General features: G+C 39.8%; 1 protein-coding gene across 1 annotated transcript; it reads right to left on the bottom strand.

The window, feature by feature from the left end:
* Positions 1-1905: 1905 nt before the first annotated feature.
* psma3 (proteasome 20S subunit alpha 3) lies at positions 1906-15134 on the bottom strand. Its single transcript, XM_080415144.1, has 11 exons — positions 15018-15134; positions 13032-13114; positions 10090-10213; positions 8788-8889; positions 7724-7797; positions 7128-7200; positions 6469-6534; positions 5445-5491; positions 4283-4350; positions 3245-3309; positions 1906-2099 (listed from the first exon to the last, which is right to left on the bottom strand). The coding sequence occupies exons 1-11, from the start codon at positions 15036-15038 to the stop codon at positions 2055-2057; spliced, it is 768 nt and encodes a 255-aa protein (XP_080271270.1). The 5' UTR covers positions 15039-15134; the 3' UTR covers positions 1906-2054.
* Positions 15135-15644: the final 510 nt, after the last annotated feature.

Below are 15644 nucleotides of genomic sequence, written 5' to 3'. Positions count from 1 at the left end.
ACTTCTCACAACCTATGAAGAAGCCCCCCTTCTGATGTTTCTCAACTTCAACCATGTACATACACATGAAGAGGCTGATTCGCGAATGTTGCTACATGCCTGGCACGCCTACCAGCGGGGGAAGAAAGTGAACGAGGCACGCAAGCAGCTATTTGCTCATGGAAATCGCAAAGTGGAAAATATTCCACCCACAAAGGAGGCACTTCGTCATGTGAAGAGAGCAGTATTTCAAGCTGGTCACATCTGGGGACAGTCCCAAATTGCCAACCCAGAGATTCCTTCACCTGCAGATTGGGGATGGGTGAAAAGTTAGGACGATGGCTGGTGTCCATTTTGGACGGTGATGGCAGAGGTGGCGTCTAAAGGGTGTCGAGAGCTGATCAAATGCATGTGTAAAAAACGGTGTGCTGGAAAATGCAAATGTTTTGCGGCTAATCTACCATGCACAGAACTTTGTGTTTCTGTTCAGGACAATGCTTCCAAGAAGAACAGAGTAGGACAGATTAAATAAACAAGTTAATGAGAAATAAATGTAACGTCCTCCCGGTGGGGGCTCCTCACTGGCAGGTGAGTCAGTAGAATACAACAGCAGTGACAACACACTGTGTGTGGGGAGGAATCAATTGGCATAATGATATATATAACAATTCGATAAAAGGGTGTACCAAACTTTTCTCAGTTGATTCTTATGTGTTTTTTCCCGTAGAATCCATTTCTGCCATGTACATTTTTGTATTGTGCATAATTAATTAGATATTTAGCATATTTGCAGCAAATATGCTAATTATCTAATTAATAAGTCAGACGCTTTGGTCTGACTTCTTGGATCCGGCAATTTTTTTATTCAGCGCCCAAAAATACCCCTAGGTGCAAAATTTCACACTTTCTGCCGGAAGTGAACAACTTTTTCACATATTTCTCCCACTAGTATGTGTGTCAATAGCTTCTTCAAGTAGCACACCAGCAGCGGTTGGTTGGTTGGTCTAATGTAGACCCTGGTCACTTAGGACACCTACTGGTCGACTAGTACTGCCTGAAGATCATAGGCCCAACATCAGCCATAGCCAAGTGGGGATTCCCTCAGTCTTGGTTCAGTGGTACATACAGTATTTGGTCTCTCACTTGGGGTTGGGAGACCTAGGGTGGAATCTGGGATGTTACCGTGCAATTACCTCTTTCTCCTGGGAGGATGGAAAACGTACAGATTGTAGATTTATGCTTCATTGCACGAAGGCATCTCTTGCCAACTTGTTCATTGACATTGTCGTGCTACAGAGCATAAATAAGGCTCAAGTCGGAATGGACATAATGTGTGTTAACTATCAAATAGTGGTGTTTTCAGTTTATTTAACATTTTGTGTAACCATAGTTGATGTGTTTCTGTTCTCTCTTAAATGTTGGTTCTGGAAATCAACTTGGATCTCCCTCTCCAGAGGCTGGCATGATCCCAGAATGTATGCTACTGGTACCAGATCCAGCGTGGTACCAGTTTAAACTGGGAGATCAGGTGCTAGTGGTATCGCAAAAGCGAAGCGTTTTGCTTCCATTTTCTATTCCCTCCAAACTGAAAGACCTGAATATTTACCTAGAAATGTATAAAGCCTTCTCATCCTCTGCATTGTGATCAGATCTTATTTCCAGTGCACACTGCAATACAGGCATGTAGATAGGGAGGGAGGTTCACATAGCATTCATTCCTTAAATTAACAAATTCTCCCCTTTTCAGTTTAAAGATCACATCAGAACAAGGTGTGAATAAGACCATAAAGGCATACAATCCAGCACTGTCACACTACTAACACATAAAACACTCAAAACATACTTTGTACATGAAGTGTGATGTCTCTGTACCATGTGTGTGAGTATGTACCGTTAGGTTAGTTCAACAGAAACTAGAAACTGTAGTTTTTAACTTTTTTTACATCTTTTATTGTCAAGTTTGAAGATTGTATGGTCCATGAACTACAAAACAGAATACAAAAAAAAAAAGAATTCACACAAGAGCTCTCAGGAAGAGGACATACATGTGCCTGTGTGTGGGTTCAGTGCTGTGTTCACATGTTGTCTTCATCAGAGTCATCCTCTTCCTCCAACGAGTCCTGTGTTTGGGACGAGACAAGTGAGACAATCAACTCTTTTTGAACAAAACATGTTTTGTCAAAGCCTAGATGTTTTCTAAATGTAACATTTTTATTTAACTTCAACAAAGAAAAATATTTTCTTTCATGAGATGTAAAAAATGCTGGCACTTTCAGACGAAAAATACGGCTGTAGGGTTCATAAATGTACATTATGAAATATAAATGAACACTGCTTTGGATGCACAGGCTGCTACTATTTTCTTAACGACCATTCTATTCACTGCTTTTTCAGTAATTCGAATAAATGGATAAGTGCATATATTATGCGTGAATTAAATATATACCAACTAATCGACGCTAAGAAATTCTAATTGATTTATCCCATTTAGACCTGAGGCCAGAAAAAAAAAAGCCTTCTAAATCCTGACCTAAGTTCTGAAAAACTTCAAATACTTATTAAAAAAAAAAAAAAAAAAAATGTTGCTATATACTGTACATAGCAACAACTACCCCAAAAGGGGTTCCCAGATTGAAAGGTATAGTTACGTATAGGGGTTCCAGGTCTAAATGGGTTAAAATCATTAGTCTGATTAACCACTTAAAAAATACCAAAACTAGTCTATAATCTACAAGCTCACAGCGCATTGCATAGACGTGAGGTAAGGTTGTAGATTTTAAAAGTGGTAAAAAGCAGCCGAGTGCTTTCTAAAAGTCCTCTGTTTTCTAAGCGCTTCACCGTCAGAGTATCATAAGGTAGGAAACTGTGTGAACATGCACTCAAAGTGTGTTTAATCTATCTAAAAATGGGTTAGGACCCTCTGACCGATAAGACTTTAAACTTTGCATGTGTATCACAGAAGAGTGTGTTGAGCTGATTGGGAAGTCGGTCGCATCGGCAGAAGTCCAGAAACGAAGACCCAAGTATCTCTGTATCTGGCACTATCTACCTGTCTGTGTCTCTATTATGCTCATATATGGAGATCCCTGATGACATCGATATGATGTCATAGTACTGACGTCAAGACTGGCCTCCTAGTACTATGATGATGGGTACTGCACTAAGTACTCTGACTACGGGTGCAACGGGTATTACATAGCTGAGGGACATGCGTTTCCAGCGGGCATCGGGCCAAGTTATTATGATTGTTAATATTTTAACTGACCTTGGCGTATTTCTCTGCTTCTTCTCTGACGTCTTTAGGAACCAGCTGGTGTCGTCCATCTGTGACTGAGGTAACAGACACACAACCAGGGAGTCATAATATTATCATTTCATACATTTTAAGTCATTTAACAATCAGAGGTTGATCAGATAGCCAAGAGAATCCTGACATCATATACATTCAGAACAGAATGCAAGCCTGGTACAACAGAAACCCAGCAGTGCTAGAGGCCCTGGTAGGAAGGAAAACCCGAAGTACTAGAGGTCCTGGTAGGATAGAAAACCAGCAGTACTAGAGGTCCTGGTAGGATAGAAAACCAGCAGTACTAGAGGCCCTGGTAGGATAGAAAACCAGCAGTACTGGAGGTCCTGGTAGGACAGAAAACCAGCAGTACTAGAGGTCCTGGTAGGATAGAAAACCAGCAGTACTAGAGGTCCTGGTAGGATAGAAAACCAGCAGTACTGGAGGTCCTGGTAGGACAGAAAACCAGCAGTACTAGAGGTCCTGGTAGGATAGAAAACCAGCAGTACTAGAGGTCCTGGTAGGATAGAAAACCAGCAGTACTAGAGGCCCTGGTAGGATAGAAAACCAGCAGTACTGGAGGTCCTGGTAGGACAGAAAACCAGCAGTACTAGAGGTCCTGGTAGGATAGAAAACCAGCAGTACTAGAGGTCCTGGTAGGATAGAAAACCAGCAGTACTGGAGGTCCTGGTAGGACAGAAAACCAGCAGTACTAGAGGCCCTGGTAGGATAGAAAACCAGCAGTACTAGAGGTCCTGGTAGGATAGAAAACCAGCAGTACTGGAGGTCCTGGTAGGACAGAAAACCAGCAGTACTAGAGGTCCTGGTAGGATAGAAAACCAGCAGTACTAGAGGTCCTGGTAGGATAGAAAACCAGCAGTACTGGAGGTCCTGGTAGGACAGAAAACCAGCAGTACTAGAGGCCCTGGTAGGATAGAAAACCAGCAGTACTAGAGGTCCTGGTAGGATAGAAAACCAGCAGCACAAGATGTATAGTTGGAATACTAATAATCTTACCTGCTCCCACCCAGCTGAGTTCCAGTTCAAAAGCCTTGTCTTTGACCTCATCATGGACAATGTAGATACTGAAAAACAATAATGAATATTAATTGAATATGTAAATGTGTGGTCTGCAAAGCATTGAACATATAGAAGACTTTGAACAAACTAGGCGGCATGTTATGTATACACCTGTATATGATGCTTATGTTCCTAAAAGGACATGCACACACCTGCTTACGATGCATATGTTATACCTTCTACTCCACACGCCATCTCGATCCATGTATAGATCTTTGATCCGTTTTTTCCTGCTCTACCCTAGGTCTACTGTATCCTCTATTCTCACAACAGCTATAAATGGAGTGTACTACACACACGCACACACACGTAAACCTGTGACTTGACAATAAAAATGATTCTGAAATATACTCTACAGCTTATTAGAATGTATTGGTAAATTGTTATAGCGGTAAAATCTATAGATAACAGTAGATGACATCATTTGACAAGAAGGTGCTGAAACTCAGATCAAGACAACTGCACTGGAGCACTTAGCAGCCAGTGAATGAGCATGCTTGTTGCTAGTGACTGTGCTCTGTAGGGGTGCAACTGGGTTTGACCACTTGAGTCACCCTAGTGTTCATGTTCATTAACATCTGGCAAAAATAGCCGACCTACAAGCTCCGCAATCTTGTGATCTTGTCGATCGACCATTTTCACCATTTGACGGAAAGTTCAATGAAGTACAGGGTTTAAGCGGTTTGGGGGACAACTCTGTGAGGAACGCTATCAAACATACCAATATGACCAAAATAGTCAGTGAGAGGTTAACCTTGCTATTATCAGTGATGTTCAGTTCCGATGTGGAGAGAGATAGTTTTTTTATGGATTCTGATATCAAGTCTCACTCATGCTGGGGCTAAACACACTGGGAATAATGAGGGTGATATTTGTCACTGCATGCACTCCTCCACACACAGAAATGTGTGTGTGGAAGAATCAATTGGCAAATAAATTGAGGAGAAAAAGGGGTAAAAAGCTGCACCACCATCTAACTAAGATTGACAGTACAAATATCAGAATTCATTAAAAAAGAATACAAATATCAGAATTCATTCAAAAAGAAATACATTAATATCTGTTGAGACTATGTAATGTTAAGTGTGTGTGTTCTTACATCTTAGCGACCTCTTTCACCAGCTCTCTACAGGTCAGGTCTTTCATCTGGTTCATTTGAAACATTAGAAACAGACACATTGAACAATTAAACAATAATACACAAGAGACATGTGGTCTGAGTGCTGTTATGAGGAGATACTAATTGAATACATATCAGAGAATCAAAATGTGAGGTCAGTACCAACTGTGGTATCAAATATTGTTATGAATGTGGCAAATATATTTTGTAGGGCACACAATATGTTAGAGTAACGTTCAGTAACGATATGTGGCGGTGACTGTTCAACTGTTACAATATGTACATGTTGCGACCCCCGATATTAGAACCCCGATATTAGAAAATAAATATTGGGAATAGTGATCTGCTTTCGAGCAATAACGGGTTCGAAAAAGGAAAATACACCGCACATCGTCTGAAACTTGCCTCGTCTTTATTTCAAAGGCGACGCTTCGGTCGTTGAAAGACTGTTTATTTACACATTTATGACACTATGCAGAACTATAACACTTCATTCTTTTATACCTTGATCTTCCTTTTGTTTTATATGCACCTGTCATTAACATTTTAAGGTGTACGACCCCCAGGGTCATGAAGATTTTCTTTCCCATTCAAAATCTTTATCCAAAGAGCAATAAAATACAAGGCTGCACATTATCAGCATTGGACTTTATTGGACTGCATTTGACTTTGTCATTGTGTAGGAGAGTAGCGTTGTCGTTTCATCAAACAAACAAAATAATAACACACTGATAACAAAAGTTATATTAATGATGAAAAATCTAAGGAATCTCAGGAATGTTTTGACGGAGCGTGACATGCTTCAGTGGGGACAGTTGTCCCAATATTGGACAATAATGGACACGGTAGAGGAGAAGGACAAAGGCAGTCATGTTGAATATTAAATATCATGAAAACCCTTTGAAGTCAGCACTGCATTAAACTATGATGAACAAATTATCATCTAGTAATTCACACTCATCAGACTATGGTTACTTTAATAGAATAAAAGCAAATCTCTTACCTGCAGTTTTTCTATCTCGGTCTTAGCCGCCTGCTTGGCTTTGCCAATGGCACAGCCCCAGTAGCCCTAAAGAAAACATGTACAATTAGGAAAATAAAGCAATATAAATCACAAGCTCAATGAGTGTCTGATCAATCACACGATATTCGCATTGATGTCTCTGCAATGGTGAAAATCTTGGGAGGTGCAAAAACTGCTGAAAGGAACTTGCAAGGCACTGGTTTGTTTGTTAGCTTCGCAATGACACCATTTGGTTCTTATTGACGTGCCAAAGCTGAAAAAAGTTTGACTTCCTTTGCTGCAGCCTTTAAACCCAACTGGAAATTGGGGTGAAGCTTGAGTAGAAGCCATGGGGTCAACAAAATCAGTAGGAGGATTATTTCTGGAATCTGCCTATTAGATTGTGACATATCTTGTCTGGTTTGTACCAGGAAATCAATCATTCTGATATGGGGCAGAGTCTGACGGTCTCACTTGGTCAGGTGAACAGCATCTCTTATAAGGCAAGTACAACTAAATCCACATCTGTCCGTTTCAATGAATTACTATCAAATATACCTAGTTGTGTTGTGTGTGTGATGTGTATGATGATTGCATTGACTTTCTGTTGTGAATTAGCATAAAGGTGTACAGAAGTGAAGGTGTGTGGAGGATTTTACATGCGAGATTCCCGAGGGGTCGACCATGTAGAGTTGAGGACCTTCGTCTTTATCGTAGGAGCCGAGGATGAAGCTGTGAGAAAGCGGAGAAAATCAGCAGCAGACATTTATTCTGACATCATGGTGTTTTAGTCACTTAAAGCTTAACCCTGTTAACTTTCATGTCCTACTTGAGATTCGAACCCGGGTCCCCTGGGCAACTGCTGCAATTTTTACCAGTGCAAATAGAGCATGTCTGCTTGCTTAGGTGATATATGACTTTTTGACTTTCTGCGGGCAAGTAGTCGTCATCTGTGATCAAAGTTCTCAGTAGAAGAGCAGGGAGACCAAATACAAGCACTGCAGTAGTGTCAGTTACATTGCATTAAAATACTCTACTATACAGATTGGTCAAAACACACAAAAAAAGTTACATAGCAAAGCTTTAAGCCCTATATTTGTTGTATAACGAATACCAAAAATAGCAGATCTACAAGCTTGCAATATGTGACGCAACCCAGTGTGAGCTTGTAGATCTGCTACTTTTGAAAACAAAACAGGGACACCAGGTTTAAAGTGGTTCATGTGATTGTGTATTCATATTCTGTGGTTCTCACCTGCAGCCGAAGGGTCGGACAGCACTGTATAGCGTGTAGGCGTGGACGTACATGGCTACTCTGTCAGAAAGGTGCTGGAAACGGGCACACACAAACATACACACAGGTCAGTTTAAAGACAACAAGGACAACAATATCAGCTTTTGTGTTTAAGTTGGAAATGGCAAATTGAGCAAAACTTCACTCAAGTATTTTAACTATGATTATTGTCAGTGAAACAATGTAATCACATTGCACTGTGCTCAGTATTGTAATGCTAATCATAACAGTATTTGTACCAAAGGCTTTAAGCGCACAAAAAATAAAGAATCTGTCACCAGTCATAAGGCAAATTCAGACCATTTTGTATTCTGTACATGGCCATAGCATGAGTGGGACATAAGGATAAGGATAATTCCTTTTAACAGGACGTTCATGAAAGTCCTTGCGGGCTTGTTTCCAATGAGGGCCTGTGAGCAATTAGGGGTTAAGAGTCTTGCTCAGGGACAAATTTCATTTTATCGACACATATGCTGGCCTGGCCTGGAATCGTACCTGGGGCAACCAGGGCCTCTGGCTCCCTAGGCGGGCTCACTAACCACTCAGCTATGGCCGCTCACATAGTGAGAAGGAGTCAATCAGAATCAACACAATGCTCTTGCATGGGGTTGTTGTGTGTCAAAGTGTGTATTCCCCTAGTGTACATACAATCATTTAAAGTTAATAATGGTTTACAGAAAAGGGATTATGTGTAGAACCTAAACACACAAATTGCCAAGGGGACAATGTTGTTGTAGGATCTGTTTTTAAAACAAAGATCCTACATGTATATTTTGATTTTCCATAATGTTGTGTAGTTGTTTTTGTTACACGGTTCTCTTGTTCGGTGTTTAATGGAGAAACAAGCCTCTGGCCTTTTGTGTCATCCATTTGGTGTGTTTTTAACTCCTTGCATTGCCTGTGCTTATATAAACGACTCAATCAATGAATCAGTCCTAAAGCAAATCAAATCGGTGGAGAATCACTGAACTACGCAGCCAAGCATGTGATTCCTCTGTGTTCTCAGATCGATAGATAATATTCACCTTCAGAGGGATGTCGTATCCATAGCTGGATCTGAAATTAGAGGCCTCTTCTCTGGCAACCTCAGAGAGAGAGCGTGCATCCGCCAGCAATCCAGCCACAGCCTGTACAGAAACAGTTAATCAGTTAATCCATCCATTAGGCTTGTTCAAGATTTTTATTTATCTCAAGGACCCCCAGTTTGGCATACATTAGGACACAAACCCCCATTTGATACCATCTGTGGGATCTCAATCTACACTATAAAATCCTAACTCAGAGTGTACAAATGGAACCATCTGTACACTCAGAGTCCCCAGAACCCACGTTGAGAACCACTGTGATAGAAAATGTTTAATGTCAAATGTTCCTAAATTATACAGTACATCAAAATGGCCTGATGGGGGCAACAGATCTCCAGACATTTCCATCTCAACTCCATTCCTAAGGCCTAATAAAATCTCAGGACTGAAAAAAAGTGTTGTATGGTCAAGTCTATCTACAAGCGTTGCAACACATTGAGAGCTTGTAGATCAGGCTATTTTCACTGTGCAACAAGCTTCCACAGAAGACATGCTGGCTTCTATGGACTCTGACTGAAGTCAGTCGTGGCAACTGAGAACTTTAATCCATGTGGGTTAACTAGTACCCAGACTGTTAAATTAATACCGTTTCCTGTTAACTATGACCAGTGTGAAATGTGGTGCAATGTGAGGCAATGGAGAGACTATTATTGTTTAAGGGGGGACCGGAAGGGGCTGTTCTGAGGTCATGTCTGCTTTGTTGACATGCGAAAGAGTGCCAGGAATGAACTTGTGTTAAGTTGTCTCATTCAGATTAGCATTGGTAGCAGATAGGATGGATGGAAACTAACTATAGTGTCCCACCATGAAACAGAACACACAACTGACAATACAGATACACATGGTAGTACAGAGCAGAGAACAGGTGTCAGTCTGAAAACAGGACAAATTGTGAAATACAAAGACACACAGCTAAAGTGTGTACCGGCAAAGATAAGTTCAAGTACAAAAGCTGATACAATTTGCTTTATATTGAACCCACTAAGGTCACAGGCACTACAGAGTCAGCTGATATGTCAAGAGTTGAGAACCTTGAAGGAGAAACAAATGTTGCCGACAATACCACAGATTTATGTGATGATGCATTTGTAACTAATGAAGTGCCATATTTATGTCATGAATCATGATGCATTTGAAACAAACGATGTACCATTAACAAATGTCACAACACTAATATCACAAGTGGAATTGGAAATCACTCTTCTTCTTCTTCAATTTAAATGTTAAAGATAAAAGTCTTACCATGCCAACGTGTCTGTCGATGTTGAAGATGCGTTTGTTGGAACCTTCCTCGTATAGTTTAGACAGAACCAATTTCTCCACTCCAAACACGACCCCATCTTTACAGCGAATCGCTATGGCTGTGCTGTAAACATATACACATACACACAGTCACACACACCAAAACACACACACACACACCAATACATTAGTCTACCTGAACAGTATGATCAGTATATTAGATTAAGACACTTATATAAAATAATTTCAATTGGTAATTAATTTACAGAAAATGCACTGGAAACTGATGGTTTGTGAGGCTGGTTTAGGTTTGTGAGGATGGTTTAGGACAATCTCAACATTTTCTGGATCAGGGCCCACTTGAAAATCTCAAAAGCATTCGTAGTTTCTGTAAAGTATTCCTTGACCCATTAAATCTGGGAACGCATCTGTCATTTTAGATTTCTATAACCAAATGGATCCTTATTAGATCTTTAACTCTTGAGAGCGTAAATTAAATGAAACCACACTCAAGAGAAAAAATATTGTTAAACATCTGCATCACTTAATTTACAAGAAGTCTTACACAATTAGAGAATGTAGAAGAAGTGTTATTTTTGATCAACGTTGGCCTGTAATCTCTCCTGTGGTACCAACATCAATACAGCATACATATTATGTTATCCAACTATAACAAAATATTCTAGAAGTTTTGGGTCTGAGAGTCTAAATCTCATCAAATGGTGGTTCCGTGGCTCAAATGCCAAATAAATAATGGCCTTGATATGAACCAACCCCACCCCCTCCACGATCACACGATTAATTTCTCAAAATGTACTCCCACACACACACACTGCAGTGATGACTCAAACCTGTAGGTTTGCACCGTACAACAAGGGCTATACTACTGTCCCCCCCCGGGCGGGGAGACTTATCATTTCAGGCATTGGCAGCCTCACAGAAAAGATATCAGGATTCCTTTTTTAAATTGAGAGAACACATATATTTTCACTCCCCTCTTTTGTTAGTTAGTTAGTTAGTCAGTGTTGTTGTAAGTTGTACAAGCTCTAGAAGCAGTTGACAGGGACTCTATCTTAGTCACATGTGGAGAGTTTGTACACAAACATTCCACATCAAGGTGGCCTTGAGGCTATAGTATTTTTGATGCGTTTGTTATCTGGACAGGTGCATTTCACACCCTCTTGAATAGTTGTTTCGAACATTCGAATTTCACTATGACATCTGACTCTCACCAAATGAATTGTCTTGACATTGTAATCTTGTAAAAAAAAAAGTGGATTAAGAGCTATATAGAAAACCCACAGACCGTAATTCTCTAATTCATGCTGAGCGCTATCATCCTACTTCAGAAAGGTTTACAGACTGGTCAATTCAAACGTATATGTAGAATCTGTGGTACAGATGACTCTTTCAAAGTACATTCAAAAGATCCGCCTCAGTCAGCATGGCTATCCTGATAAGTGGATAGAGCCAGCCTTCAATAGGTTTCACAATAGCTCTCAGAATGATTGTCTGGCTCCTAGGCAGAAGAACACTGTAGGTGAACAGCGCATTAACTGTTTGTTCCAGTATTCTCCCCTTGGATGCCATTTTGAAAAAGTTATCAAGAAACATGTCACATTTTAAGCTCTGATCCCTCTCTTGGTAATTGTTTTACAGTTGCCCCACCACGTATTGACCACAGAAGACCCCCTAAATCTACTGGTCAGATCACACCTGCAACAGCCAACCCCCTCACACGTTTTGACAAAAATCCCAGATGGTAACTATAAATGTGGCAAATGTGCCCAATGCAGTTTCACATACAAATGCAAATCAAGTGTATGTGTGGGTTGGCCCATGTGGGTAAAACCTTGAGAGCATTAAAAACAAGAAGTTCAGATCACAGGAGTGACATCAGAACCAAAGATTTTAGGAACCCAGTGGCTCTTCATTTTGCAGAAGCCAAACATTGTATTTCTTCATTAAAGTATATGGCATTGAACAGGTCAAATTACCCCCAAGGAGGTGACATTAAAACACTGCTTCTCAGGCGAGAGGCATTTTGGATCGGCACATTAGACACTGTGATCTCAGACCGTTCCTGTAACCTGTCATTCTACCTGTGCTTTCTTCTACATTACATTACATTACAGTCATTTAGCAGACGCTTTTATCCAAAGCGACTTACAATAAGTGTATTCAACATAGGTAGGGAACGAAAACTACTAATCACCAGAAGTCTTTAGTGTATTTTCTGCAAAAACAACATCTCGCCTACTGTGTTAGAACAGCATTTTAGGTTTGTTCGGGTCTTTCTTTTCGGCTACTCGGATCCAATTTCAGGGGTCCATTAGGGTTTGGATCTGTCATTTTGAACCCGTGAAGAGCTCTATGTTTATAATATCTAATCTAAAATGTTCACTATTTATTCTGACTTCCTTATTACTAAATGATGTTTATTGAAATGCAATGTTTCATGTAGTTCTTATAACTTTCACTATAGAGTTCAGTAGGCTAAGCTTGAATTTCCCTAAAACTTAAACTTACTTTAAACTTAAACATTTACAATCTGGTCTTTATCCAGAGCTACTTAGTGCTTATAGTTGGTTAATACAATTCCATTAATGGGTCTCCCTTTGGCTTGTGTTTCAGATTGGTAGTCTCCACCTAACTTGACTGCATCACATCCCATGTGGGTTTCGGTTTTAGCCTCCCTAAAATAAGTGTAGAACCCAGTGTAGCTACTTAGAAGAACCCATCTGTTTTCCCTGGCTTTGAATTGCACTCAAGATTACCTACTCTGTTTTAATTCTGCATATTGTGTTCTGTGCTAATGCATATTATTTGTTACTTGATGTCTTATTTGTTTTGATGCTTTAATTAGTTTTGTTTTAACCATGTACAGCACTTTGGTCAGCTTGGGTTGTTGTAAATGTGCTATATAAAGAAATGATTCTGACCTGCTGTTTTCCACAGCCTTCATGGCATATTCCACCTGAAACACCCTTCCATCTGGAGAGAACGTGGAAGCCGACAGGTCATACTGTAGACAGAAAAACAGACAGGTCATATTCTGAATGGAGAACTGGTTCTCAAAAAAGTGGGGTCCGGGGACTCTCAAGGCAGGGGTCCTCCTTCAGTTGTAAGGAACTAAATTCTGGAAATATTACAGTATGCAACAGTGGACACTACTCTTGTGTGAATGCCCCACAATGCAAAGGCATATGGTTGAAAAATAGCATAGTGATTACTAGTATGTCTATGTAGGACGTATAGTGATTACTAGTATGTCTATGTAGGATGTATAGTGATTACTAGTATGTCTATGTAGGATGTATAGTGATTACTAGTATGTCTATGTAGGACGTATAGTGATTACTAGTATGTCTATGTAGGATGTATAGTGATTACTAGTATGTCTATGTAGGATGTATAGTGATTACTAGTATGTCTATGTAGGATGTATAGTGATTACTAGTATGTCTATGTAGGATGTATAGTGATTATTACTAGTGTGTCTATGTAGGATGTATAGTGATTACTAGTATGTCTATGTAGGATGTATAGTGATTATTACTAGTATGTCTATGTAGGATGTATAGTGATTACTAGTATGTCTATGTAATGTAGTACGTATAGCGTGTGGTTTTGAACGCAGCCCAGAACTTAAATGGCTCATAAATAATAATAAATGAACAAGTGACAACGATGTTGTCTAACAGACATAACTTTATGTGCATCATGTTTAAAGACGTATTTGGATTGCTTTTAGTAATACTGTGTGTGTGTGTGTGTGTGTGTGTGTGTGATTTGATTTGATTTGATTTTATTTGACGTTATACACGAGAAAAACACATGTTACACCACGTTCATCATAGAAACGTCAAGGATACAGACACAGAAAAGTCTTGCGACTTGTTTTCATTGTGGTCCTTGGTCTGAGACAAACAACACTGCAACAAAATACATACAGGTAAACAGTACAATAATAAATAAAACAATCAATTACTACACTACCTACAGCATAAATACATATAATCACATTGCTAACATAAGTGACCCTACTATTCGGCAACGTTTTCTAATAGCCATGCTTTGACCCTTGTCTTAAAAAGGAGATGGCTGCTGGTGCTCTTTATGGTCAGGGGTAGCGAGTTCCAGTTAACTGCTCCTCCAAATCTAAATGAGCGTTTTCCCATTTCAGTGGTGAACGTGGGCATGGTCAGGTCTGCTATGCTGGCTCTGGTTAGGTGGGAATGGGCTTCGCTACGCTTCTGAAAAAGATTACATAGGTACACAGGGGCGCTGTGTACCTGCGTGTGTGTGTGTGTGTGTGTGTGTGTGTGTGTGTGTGTGTGTGACACACACACACACACATATATATACACACACATCACATACACACACACACATATCTCACACACACATACATACACACTATAAACAGGTTTGTATTTTCTTCTAAATATTCACGCCAGACACTTGTCACTTGCATGAAGTCTGATTGCTTTCTCTTTCGTCTGGACCACCAACCTGACCTAGCCTAGCCTAGCCTAGCCTAGCCTGGACAAACTTTATAGTATAAAAAGTTTGCCTCGGACCAGGACTTGCTTGATTTTTATTTTAAAATCAATTCTCACATGTCTAATCGATAAAAAAAAATATCTTGTCAGTCTTGGTCCAGGGCAATTATTTCGTTTTGCCATCTGACGTGAAGCTTAGCTAAACCTAGCCTAGCCTAGCTTTGTCTAAACAAGCTAGTAAGGCTAGCCCCACTTCAATGTGACTCAGCAGCTAGCTACCAGGCTAACCCACTGGCTAGCTAAGATGTATAACAGTGTATATAATATAATCAAGGGGTCTATTTATAGCAAAACCACACACACACACACACACACACACGTGTGTGTCCGCAGTGCAACAAACATGCAGTTTCATCCACTCACCCCTGTCCCAATAGAACTCATGTTGTAATATAATATAGTGTATGTCAGATATCTGCTGCTCTGTGAGACGGAGAGAGAGAGAGTGTACAGTCCTCCACCAGCGAGTCAAAATAAAACACCAACGAAGAAGAACAACATGCATTAGTTCCGGTTAGTTCAGTGGTTCTCAAACCTGTGGTCCGGGGACCCCCTGGGAGTCATTGACGGGGTTCCAGGGGGTCCCCAGATTAAAAATGAGGTAAATATATATATATATATATATATATATATATATATATATATATATATATATATATATATATATATATATATATATATATATATATATATATATATATATAAAATGATAATTAATCTTTTTGTATAGCACTTTTCCAAACAAGGTTACAAAGTCCTTTAAGAGCAGCATAAAATCATGCAAATTAAAACGGCACATAAAATCAATGGTTAACATAATTAAAACGAAAGTAACAGAGAAGAAAACATATTTAAAACATTATAATAACAGAAATTGATAAAAGGCAAAACCACTAAGAAAAGGCCTTAATAAAAGTAGGTTTTCAGACGTGATTTAAAAGATATATATATGTTTAGGGGGCGGCCATAGCTGAGTGGTTAGTGAGCCCG

The sequence above is a fragment of the Gymnoscopelus braueri genome, assembly GCF_963280865.1.
Source record: "Gymnoscopelus braueri genome assembly, chromosome: 19".
Taxonomy (NCBI): Eukaryota; Metazoa; Chordata; class Actinopteri; order Myctophiformes; family Myctophidae; genus Gymnoscopelus; species Gymnoscopelus braueri.
Note: the sequence above shows the minus strand (reverse complement) of the source record. Positions and strands in the feature narration are given on the sequence as shown.